At 45.7% G+C, this 12,081-nt stretch overlaps 1 protein-coding gene across 1 annotated transcript in view; it reads right to left on the bottom strand.

Annotated features, from left to right (window-relative positions):
• Positions 1-678: 678 nt before the first annotated feature.
• The window catches only part of LOC106592822 (UPF0524 protein C3orf70 homolog A), a 32,933-nt gene continuing 21,530 nt past the window's right edge, over positions 679-12,081 (bottom strand). Inside the window, exon 2 of the mRNA XM_045698360.2 lies at positions 679-3,207. Coding sequence (XP_045554316.1) covers positions 2,570-3,207 — 638 coding nt within the window. The 3' untranslated portion in view covers positions 679-2,569. The remainder of the gene's footprint in view (positions 3,208-12,081) is intronic.

The following is a 12,081-nucleotide window of genomic DNA, read 5'->3' as shown; positions in this document are numbered from 1 at the left end:
CTGTATTAATCCTATGTCTACTGTTGACAGTGAGGTAATATTGTACTGTATTAATCCTATGTCTACTGTTGACAGTGTGGTAATATTGTACTGTATTAATCCTATGTCTACTGTTGACAGTGTGGTAATATTGTACTGTATTAATCCTATGTCTACTGTTGACAGTGAGGTAATATTGTACTGTATTAATCCTATGTCTACTGTTGACAGTGAGGTAATATTGTACTGTATTAATCCTATGTCTACTGTTGACAGTGAGGTAATATTGTACTGTATTAATCCTATGTCTACTGTTGACAGTGAGGTAATATTGTACTGTATTAATCCTATGTCTACTGTTGACAGTGAGGTAATATTGTACTGTATTAATCCTATGTCTACTGTTGACAGTGAGGTAATATTGTACTGTATTAATCCTATGTCTACTGTTGACAGTGGTAATATTGTACTGTATTAATCCTATGTCTACTGTTGACAGTGAGGTAATATTGTACTGTATTAATCCTATGTCTACTGTTGACAGTGTGGTAATATTGTACTGTATTAATCCTATGTCTCTACTGTAGCTGATGGATGTATTGTAATGCTGTTTTAGAGATAGATACCGTTTATAATGCTGATAGAAATGTTAATATGACAAACTCACTTCTTGGGACTCAATCACCACACAAAACAGTCTCTTTTTAGTGAAATCCTTTATTAAAAAAATCAGAATAGCAACAATATACTGAAGACATCAGAAAACAATGGTGTGCTTTATATACCCTCTATAATATGTGATCATTTGACTGTACGTGTACAGATGTAGGATCTTCATTTGAGCCAGTTTGCTACAGTATGAAATGAACCCTGCATCAACAGGAAATGCGAATTATTATGTGGATTATAAAGAATTTACATTTTTGTAGGGGTTGATAGATGTTTTGTAAGGGAAAATCAAGTCTGAAATTTCAAAGTGGAAATTACAAACTTCAGAAGCCTTTTTAAACCTCAAATACACTACAAGTTGTACATTTCCTGCATTGCAGGAAAGTTGTCCTGCAACAGGGTGATCAAATCAAGATCCTACATCTGTATTTACAGTGATGTTTTAAAGCGTATATATTTTTTTATCCCTGATGTTACAATTCTCTTTCAATCAGAGAGGAATAGAAATTCACCCACAAAGCGTGTGTGTGTGTGTATATGTGTGTTTGTGTGTGCGTGTGTGTGTCTATAGTTTCTGTGTGTTAATAGATCAGAAAGGTGTGCTTTGCTCAAGACCCTCAACATGTGACTGGAGAAATCATTTAGAGACAGACAAGACAGTCTTCTTCTCCTTGTTGTTTTGTGGTGGTCAGAACAATGTCCTCGAGCCACTGCTACTGCTCTGCATTGTGTGAAATACACTGAGACCCCTGTCCTGGGCTGTGACTCCTCATGCTCCGAAGCTCCATGTACAGGGCTATGTTCACATTTCAGCTGGGTGATTGTAGTCAGATGATTGTCAGAAAGCCTTGGCAGGACCCTGGGTGCGTCTGTACGCTGTAACCATCCATCCACCTGTGTAGATAAGTCCTGTAACAGGTCATCCATGTTGTCTGGGTTGTTTGTGGGCGTGGCCTGTAAACATGTGCAGTGTTGTAAAAGACTTCAGATGTTAATATGCTCATGATGTCACAGATTCATCATCACACATGTCCCCTTCTCCTCTCCTCTCCTCTCCTGTCCTGTGTTTGTGATGTAAGCTTGTGAAGATACTTCTTAGTACACTAGTGATGTAACACGTGGAATGTGGGCCAAATGGCACCCTTTTTTCTACATATTCCCTACTATCCCCTATGGGCCCTGGTCCACAGTAGTGCACAATCCCCTATGGCCCTGGTCTAAAGTAGTGCACTATCCCCTATGGGCCCTGGTCCACAGTAGTGCACAATCCCCAATGGCCCTGGTCTAAAGTAGTGCACTATCCCCTATGGGCACTGGTCTAAACTAGTGCACTATCCCCTATGGGTCCTGGTCAAAAGTAGTGCACTATCCCCGATGGGCCATAGTCAAAAGTAGTGCACTATCCCCTATGGGCTCTGGTCTAAAGTAGTGCACTACATAGGGAATAGGGTGCCATTTGGGTTTGGCCCTGGATTGTTGTATAAAAAGTAGTAGCCTCATGATGTAGAATCTGTTTGGTCACATCTTCTGTCTTTAAGTGTGTTGGGTCATGGACTAGATTAGATTCACTTATTCCTACATTTGTGCTCTTGTTCATTTGTGGGTTCTTTCAGCTGACTACTGGTTTGGAAAGATAAGTGAAATCCCTCCAGAGTAGAGTAGAATGGGGTAGGTACACCATGCTATAAAAGGGTGAAAGGTCGTAGGTAACCATGCTATAACAGGGTGAAAGGTGGTAGGTAACCATGCTATAACAGGGTGAAAGGTCAAAGTTCATAGGTAACAGGTCACTGTTTTGGCGTTGTAAGATTAGTATACTGTAGTTAGAGGAACGTTGGCAGGCTAGTGTGTGTGTGTGTGTGTGTGTGGCTCTAAGATGAACCGGCTAGGTCGCTGTCTCAACGTGACACTGCAAGTTGTCTCACACAGTTGTCTCTATCTTCTCGATAATCTCCACCATAGACTTGGACGGAGAGAGCAGAGAACACTCATCTTGAGTCCACATACTTATTGGACTAGACTCTCCATCACTACTTAACTCTTCCTCCTCTTCCTCCTCGTCTTCCTCCTCTTCCTCAGAACCCTCGTCACATGACTCCATGTAATGGCCGCCCAGTGCATTTATCCCAGAATCCTCAGAGCTGGACGGGGAGGAGCAGTGGTCTATTTTGGGGGTGGTGACCTTGTCCCCCAGGGCACTGGGCTTGGTGCCCTGGGGGTGTGGGTGGTGTCTGGGGGTCCGTTGGGGATGGGGGTTACGGGGGTGAGGAGCATGTGATTGAGGCGGGCTGGGCATGGTCGAAGGTTGAGGTCTCTGAACATAGCACATCTTCCCATTGATGCGTTTGACCATGTAGTCGTCCACAAAGAGGTCTGAGATGATGCAGAACTTGGGCGACTCCAGGCAGGGCGGGGCTTGGAAGGCGGGGGCGGTCATGAGGAAACGTTCGGCCAATGAGACTGTCAGGTCCATGGTGTGGGTGTGGTCTGTGGGCGTGGCAGGCACTGGGGTGCTGGGGAGGCGGCACACGTTGGTCATCGGCTGGTACACGTATTTACCTAGAGAAGGAGAGAGAGAAGGAGAGAGAGAAGGAGAGAGAGAAGGAGAGAGAGGACAGGGTTTCTTTATGTAACCCAACAAATACATTACTGAAATACATGGGTATTCAATCACAAAGATAGAAGGCATTACAAGGGAAACAGTTAGAATGACAAGCAAGATACACTATATATACAGCAGTATGTGGACACCCCTTCAAATTAGTGGATTTGATCATTTCAGCCACACCCGTTGCTGACAGGTGTATAAAATCGAGCACACAGCCATGCAATCTCAATGGACAAACATTGACAGTAGAAAGGCTTTACTGAACAGCTTAGTGACTTTCAACGTGGCACCGTCATAGGATGCCACCTTTCCAACAAGTCAGTTTGTCAAATTTCTGCCCTGCTAGAGCTGCTCCGGTCAACTGTAAGTGCTGTTATTATGAAAACATCTAGGAGCAAGAACGGCTCAGCCACGAAGTGGTAGGCCGCTGATGCGCGTAGCGCATAAAAAGTGTCTGTCCTCGGTTGCAACACTCACTACCAAGTTCCAAACTGCCTCTGGAAGTAACGTCAGCACAAGAACTGTTCGTCGGGAGCTTCATGAAATGGGTTTCCATGGCCGAGCAGCCGCACACAAGCCTAACGATCACCATGCGCAATGCCAAGCGTTGGCTGCAGTGGTGTAAAGCTCGCCACCACTGGACTCTGGAGCAGTGGAAACGCGTTCTCTGCAGTGATGAATCACGCTTCACCATCTGGAAGTCCGACGGACAAATCTGGGTTTGGCAGATGCAAGGATAACGCTACCTGCCCTAATGCATAATGCCAACTGTAAAGTTTGGTGGAGGAGGTCTGGGGCTGTTGTTCATGGTTCGGGCTACGCTCCCCCCTTAGTTCCAGTGAAGGGAAATCTTAATGCTACAGCATGCAATGACATTCTAGATGATTCTGTGCTTCCAACTTTGTTGCAACAGTTTGGGGAATGCCTTTTCCTGTTTCAGCATGACAATGTCCAAATGGGGAAGGCCCTTTCCGGTTTCAGCATGAAAATGCAGAAATGGGGAAGGCACTTTCCTGTTTCAGCATGACAATGCCCCTGTGCACAAAGTGGAAGAACTTGACTGGCCTGCAAAGAGCCCTGACCTCAACCCCATCGAACACCTTTGGGATGAATTGGAACACCGACTGCGAGCCAGGTCTAATCGCCCAACATCAGTGCTCGACCTCACTAATACTCTTGTGGCTGAATGGAAGCAAGTCCCCGCAGCAATGTTCCAACATCTAGTGGAAAGATTTCCCAGAAGAGTGGAGGCTGTTCTAGCAGCAAAGGGGGGACCAACTCCATATTAATGCCCATGATTTTGGAATGAGATGTTCGATGAGCAGGTGTCCACATACTTTTGATCATGTAGTGCTGTATACCACGGGAATGGTATACGGCACTACATCTCCTCCTCCTTGGTGATATATTGACAATATACCACTACATGACCAAAAGTATGTGGACACCTGCTCATCGAACATCTCATTCCAAAATCATGGGCATTAATATGGACTTGGTCCCCCCTTTGCTGCTATAACAGCCTCCACTCTTCTGGGAAGGCTTTAAAGCAATAAGGACTGAGGAGGTGTGATATGTGGTCAATATACCACGGCTAAGGGTTGTCCTTACGCACGACGCAACGCAGAGTGCCTGGATACAGACCTTAGCCGTGGTATATTGTCAATATATCACCAACCCCGAGTTACCTTATTGCTATTATAAACTAGTTACCAACGTAATTAGAGCAGTAAAAATACATGTTTTGTCATACCCGTGGTATACGGTCTGATATACCACGGAATGCCAATCAGCATTCAGTGCTGGAACCATGTAAAGGGTTTCAGTGCAGAAATACTCTCTCTATCGCTCTCTCTCACTGTCAGCTGTGGGACCTTATATAGACAGGTGTGTGTCTTTCCAAATCATGTCCAATCAATTGAATTTACCACAGGTGGACTCCAATCAAGTTGTAGAAACATCTCAAGGATGATCAATGGAAACAGGATGCACCTGAGCTCAATTTACAGTCTCATAGTAAAGGGTCTGAATACTTATGTAAATAAGGTATTTCTGTTTTTGTCATTATGGGGTATTGTGTGTAGATTGATGAGGATTTCTATTTAATCCATTTTAGAATAAGGCTGTAAAATATCAAAATGTGGAAAAAGTGAAGGGGTCTGAATACTTGCTGTCACCATCCCACAGGCTACAGAGAGGTAATCATGCTGTCACCATCCCACAGGCTACAGAGAGGTAATCATGCTGTCACTGTTCCACAGGCTACAGATGGGTAATCATGCTGTCACCATCCCACAGGCTACAGAGAGGTAATCATGCTGTCACTGTTCCACAGGCTACAGATGGGTAATCATGCTGTCACTGTTCCACAGGCTACAGATGGGTAATCATGCTGTCACTGTTCCACAGGCTACAGAGAGGTAATCATGCTGTCACTCTCCCACAGGCTACAGATGGGTAATCATGCTGTCACTGTTCCACAGGCTACAGAGAGGTAATCATGCTGTCACTGTCCCACAGGCTACAGAGAGGTAATCATGCTGTCACTGTCCCACAGGCTACAGATGGGTAATCATGCTGTCACTGTTCCACAGGCTACAGAGAGGTAATCATGCTGTCACTGTTCCACAGGCTACAGAGAGGTAATCATGCTGTCACTGTCCCACAGGCTACAGATGGGTAATCATGCTGTCACTGTTCCACAGGCTACAGATGGGTAATCATGCTGTCACTGTCCCACAGGCTACAGATGGGTAATCATGCTGTCACTGTTCCACAGGCTACAGATGGGTAATCATGCTGTCACTGTTCCACAGGCTACAGAGAGGTAATCATGCTGTCACTGTTCCACAGGCTACAGAGAGGTAATCATGCTGTCACCGTTCCACAGGCTACAGCGAGGTAATCATGCTGTCACTGTCCCACAGGCTACAGAGAGGTAATCATGCTGTCACTGTCCCACAGGCTACAGAGAGGTAATCATGCTGTCACCGTTCCACAGGCTACAGCGAGGTAATCATGCTGTCACTGTCCCACAGGCTACAGATGGGTAATCATGCTGTCACTGTCCCACAGGCTACAGAGAGGTAATCATGCTGTCACCGTCCCACAGGCTACAGATGGGTAATCATGCTGTCACTGTTCCACAGGCTACAGAGAGGTAATCATGCTGTCACCGTTCCACAGGCTACAGATGGGTAATCATGCTGTCACCGTTCCACAGGCTACAGAGAGGTAATCATGCTGTCACTGTTCCACAGGCTACAGAGAGGTAATCATGCTGTCACTGTCCCACAGGCTACAGATGGGTAATCATGCTGTCACTGTTCCACAGGCTACAGATGGGTAATCATGCTGTCACTGTCCCACAGGCTACAGATGGGTAATCATGCTGTCACTGTTCCACAGGCTACAGATGGGTAATCATGCTGTCACTGTTCCACAGGCTACAGAGAGGTAATCATGCTGTCACTGTTCCACAGGCTACAGAGAGGTAATCATGCTGTCACTGTCCCACAGGCTACAGCGAGGTAATCATGCTGTCACTGTCCCACAGGCTACAGAGAGGTAATCATGCTGTCACTGTCCCACAGGCTACAGCGAGGTAATCATGCTGTCACTGTCCCACAGGCTACAGAGAGGTAATCATGCTGTCACCGTTCCACAGGCTACAGCGAGGTAATCATGCTGTCACTGTCCCACAGGCTACAGATGGGTAATCATGCTGTCACTGTCCCACAGGCTACAGAGAGGTAATCATGCTGTCACCATCCCACAGGCTACAGATGGGTAATCATGCTGTCACTGTTCCACAGGCTACAGAGAGGTAATCATGCTGTCACCGTTCCACAGGCTACAGAGAGGTAATCATGCTGTCACCGTCCCACAGGCTACAGAGAGGTGATCATGCTGTCACTGTTCCACAGGCTACAGAGAGGTAATCATGCTGTCACTGTTCCACAGGCTACAGAGAGGTAATCATGCTGTCACTGTCCCACAGGCTACAGAGGTGATCATGCTGTCACCGTCCCACAGGCTACAGAGAGGTAATCATGCTGTCACTGTTCCACAGGCTACAGAGAGGTAATCATGCTGTCACTGTTCCACAGGCTACAGAGAGGTAATCATGCTGTCACTGTCCCACAGGCTACAGAGAGGTAATCATGCTGTCACTGTCCCACAGGCTACAGAGAGGTGATCATGCTGTCACTGTCCCACAGGCTACAGAGAGGTAATCATGCTGTCACTGTCCCACAGGCTACAGATGGGTAATCATGCTGTCACTGTCCCACAGGCTACAGAGAGGTAATCATGCTGTCACTGTCCCACAGGCTACAGAGAGGTGATCATGCTGTCACTGTCCCACAGGCTACAGATGGGTAATCATAAGTTTGGCATACAGAACTGTTCTACAAAGTTATTGAAAGCAGTGTAGGGAGTAAAACATTACATAATGAAATCAATGCATTCAAAAAGTATTCAGACCCCTTGACTTTTTCCACATTTTGTTACGTTACAGTCGTATTCTAAAATTGTTTAAGTACATTTTTTTCCTCATGAATCTACACACAACCGATTTTTTTGTGCAAATGAAATACCTTATTTGCATAAGTATTCAGACCATTTGCTATGAGAAATTGATCTCAGTTGTATCCTGTTTCCATTGATCATCCTTGAGATGTTTCTACAACTTGGAGTTCACCTGTGGTAAATTCAATTGATTGAACATGATTTGGAAAGGCACACACCTGTATATATATATATATATATAAGGTCCCACAGTTGACAGTGCATGGCAGAGCAAAAACCCAACCAAGAGGTTGAAGGAATTGTCCGTAGAGCTCTGAGACAGGATTGTGTCGAGGCACAGATCTGGGGAAGGGTACCAAAACATGTCTGCAGCATCGAAGGTCCCCAAGAACACAGTGGCCTCTATCATTCTTTAATGGAAGAAGTTTGGAACCACCAAGACTCTTCCTAGAGCTGGCCTATCAGTCAAACTGAGCAATAGGGGGAGAAGGGCCATGGTCAGGGAGGTGACCAAGAACCCAATGGTCACTCTGACAGAGCTCCAGAGTTCCTCTGAAGGAGATGGGAGAATGTTCCAGAAGGACAACCATCTCTGCAGCACTCCAACAGTCCTTTATAGTAGAGTGGCCAGACGGAAGCCACTCCTCAGTAAAAGGCACATGACAGCCCGCTTGGAGTTTGCCAAAGCACCTAAAGGCCTCTCAGACCATGAGAAACAACACTCCCCATCTAACCTGACAGAGCTTGAGAGGATCTGTAGAGAAGGATGGGAGAAACTCCCCGAATACAGGTGTGCCAAGCTTGTAGCACCATACCCAAGAGGACTCGAGGCTGTAATTGCTGCCAAAGGTTCTTCAACAAAGTACTGAGTAAATGGTCTGAATGTTCATGTAAATTTGAATATATTTTCTTAAAACATTTGCTCAAATTTCTAAAAACCTGTTTATGCTTTGTCATTATGGGGTATTTTGTATAGATTGATGAGAAAAAATGATTTAATCAATTTTAGAATAAGTCTGTAACCTAACAAATTGTGGAAAAGGTCAAGGGGCCTGAATACTTTCCAAAGGCACTGTACATAATGAATTGGCCACTATTCTAGTAGAATCCTCAGCCCCTGGTGTTAGTCTCTGCAATTCAGAGATGAAATACCTGCTCTACCCAGATGACCTGTGCCTGCTGTCACCCACAGCACATGTCCTACAGCAGATCCTGGACCTGTCAGACCAGGGGCCTGGTCGTACATACCCACACACTACAATTACTCAGGTTTAAAAAGAAGCTCAACTGGAAACCTAAATCAGCCACTAAATGAACTGAGAGAGAAAGCAAGCAGGGTATTCTACGCCATTAAAAAACAAATACAAATGAATATACTTATACAAATGTGGCTAAAACTAATTGATTGTGTCATTGAACTAATTGCACTTTATGGCAGCGAGGTGTGGAGTCCACTGCCAAAACAAGATTTCACCCAATGGGACAAACACCCAATTGAAACCCTGCATGCAGAGTTCTGTAAGATTCTCCTACATGTCCAGAGGAAAACTACAAACAATGCATGCAGGGCAGATTTAGGCCAATATCCACTAATAATAACAACTCAAAAAAGAGCAATTAAGTTTTGGAAACATCATTACATCAATTGCAGTTGCAAAAACCATCAAGCGCTATGATGAAACTGGCTCTCATGAGGACCGCCACAGGAAAGGAAGACCCAGAGTTCCCTCTGCTGCAGAGAACAAGTTCATTAGAGTTACCAGCCTCAGAAATTGCAGCCCAAATAAATGCTTCACAGAGTTCAAGTAACAAACACATCTCAACATCAACTGTTCAGAGGAGACTGCATGAATCAGGCTTCATGGTCAAATTGCTGCAAAGACAGTACTAAAGGACACCAATAAGAAGAAGAGACTTGCTTGGGCCAAGAAACACGAGCAATGGACATTAGACTGGTGGAAATCTGTCCTTTGGTCTGAGATTTTTTTGATTTTTGGTTCCAACCCCCGTGTCTTTGTGAGACGCAGTGTAGGTGAGCAGATAATCTCTGCATGTGTGGTTCCCACCATAAAGCATGGAGGAGGAGGCGTGATGGTGCTTTGCTGGTGACACTGTCAGCGATTTATTTAGAATTCAAGGCACACTTAACCAGCATGGCTACCACAGCATTCTGCAGCGATACACCATCCCATCTGGTTTGCGCTTAGTGGGACTATCATTTGTTTTTCAACAGGACAATGACCCAACACACCTCCAGGCTGTGTAAGGGCTATTTGACCAAGAAGGAGAGTGATGGAGTGCTGCATCAGATGACCTGGCCTCCATAATCACCCAAACTCCATCCAATTGAGATGGTTTGGGATGAGTTGCACTGCAGAGTGAAGGAAAAGCAGTGCTAAGCATATATGGGAACTCCATTCCAGGTGAAGCTGGTTGAGAGAATGCAAAGTGTGTGCAAAGCTGTCATCAAGGCAAAGGGTGGCTACTTTGAAGAATCTAAAATATATTTAGATTTGTTTAACACTTTTTTGGTTACTACTTAATTCCATGTGTGTTATTTCATAGTGTTGATGTCTTCACTATTATTCTACAATGTAGAAAATAGTAAGAATTAAGAAAATCCCTTGAATGAGTAGGTGTGTCCAAACATTTGACTGGTACTGTACATTGTTACGTCATGCCAATAAAACAATTTGAATTGAAAAGAAAATTGAGCGAGAGCGCTCATGTCTGTCAGCACGACTGCCCACCATGTTACGTACTGTACCAGTACCTCATGCACAGTCACACTCACTGCCCACCATGTTACGTACTGTACCAGTACCTCATGCACAGTCACACTCACTGCCCACCATGTTACGTACTGTACCAGTACCTCATGCACAGTCACACTCACTGCCCACCATGTTACGTACTGTACCAGTACCTCATGCACAGTCACACTCACTGCCCACCATGTTACGTACTGTACCAGTACCTCATGCACAGTCACACTCACTGCCCACCATGTTACGTACTGTACCAGTACCTCATGCACAGTCACACTCACTGCCCACCATGTTACGTACTGTACCAGTACCTCATGCACAGTCACACTCACTGCCCACCATGTTACGTACTGTACCAGTACCTCATGCACAGTCACACTCACTGCCCACCATGTTACGTACTGTACCAGTACCTCATGCACAGTCACACTCACTGCCCACCATGTTACGTACTGTACCAGTACCTCATGCACAGTCACACTCACTGCCCACCATGTTACGTACTGTACCAGTACCTCATGCACAGTCACACTCACTGCCCACCATGTTACGTACTGTACCAGTACCTCATGCACAGTCACACTCACTGCCCACCATGTTACGTACTGTACCAGTACCTCATGCACAGTCACACTCACTGCCCACATGTTACGTACTGTACCAGTACCTCATGCACAGTCACACTCACTGCCCACCATGTTACGTACTGTACCAGTACCTCATGCACAGTCACACTCACTGCCCACCATGTTACGTACTGTACCAGTACCTCATGCACAGTCACACTCACTGCCCACCATGTTACGTACTGTACCAGTACCTCATGCACAGTCACACTCACTGCCCACCATGTTACGTACTGTACCAGTACCTCATGCACAGTCACACTCACTGCCCACCATGTTACGTACTGTACCAGTACCTCATGCACAGTCACACTCACTGCCCACCATGTTACGTACTGTACCAGTACCTCATGCACAGTCACACTCACTGCCCACCATGTTACGTACTGTACCAGTACCTCATGCACAGTCACACTCACTGCCCACCATGTTACGTACTGTACCAGTACCTCATGCACAGTCACACTCACTGCCCACATGTTAACATTATGTGTGAGAGCAGCACACCTCTGGCTGACTGGCTGATTGGCTGGCTAACTGGCTGGCTGGCTGACTGGCTGATTGGCTGGCTAACTGACTGACTGGCTGGCTGATTGGCGGGATGACTGGCTGATTGACTGGCTGGCTGATTGGCTGGCTGGCTGACTGACTGACTGGCTGGCTAATTGGCTGGCTGGCTGACTGACTAGCAGCACAGTGATACAATCACACCCACCCTTCTCTAGCCTGATCTATTGTCAAAAAGAAATCCGATTCAAATGAAATGAAATAAAAAGTATTTCAAGGACTGAATCCCCACAATAATGTATTTCCCATCCATCCATGCACTTGGTGTGAAGATGGCCCTCTCAGGGACTTTCCTCTGACAGGAAGTTCCAAGGCTGGGACTGTTTCCTGACAA

The sequence above is a fragment of the Salmo salar genome, chromosome 16 (assembly GCF_965601325.2).
Source record: "Salmo salar chromosome 16, fSalSal1, whole genome shotgun sequence".
Lineage (NCBI taxonomy): Eukaryota > Metazoa > Chordata > Actinopteri > Salmoniformes > Salmonidae > Salmo > Salmo salar.
This window is presented reverse-complemented; position numbering and strand designations above follow the sequence as displayed.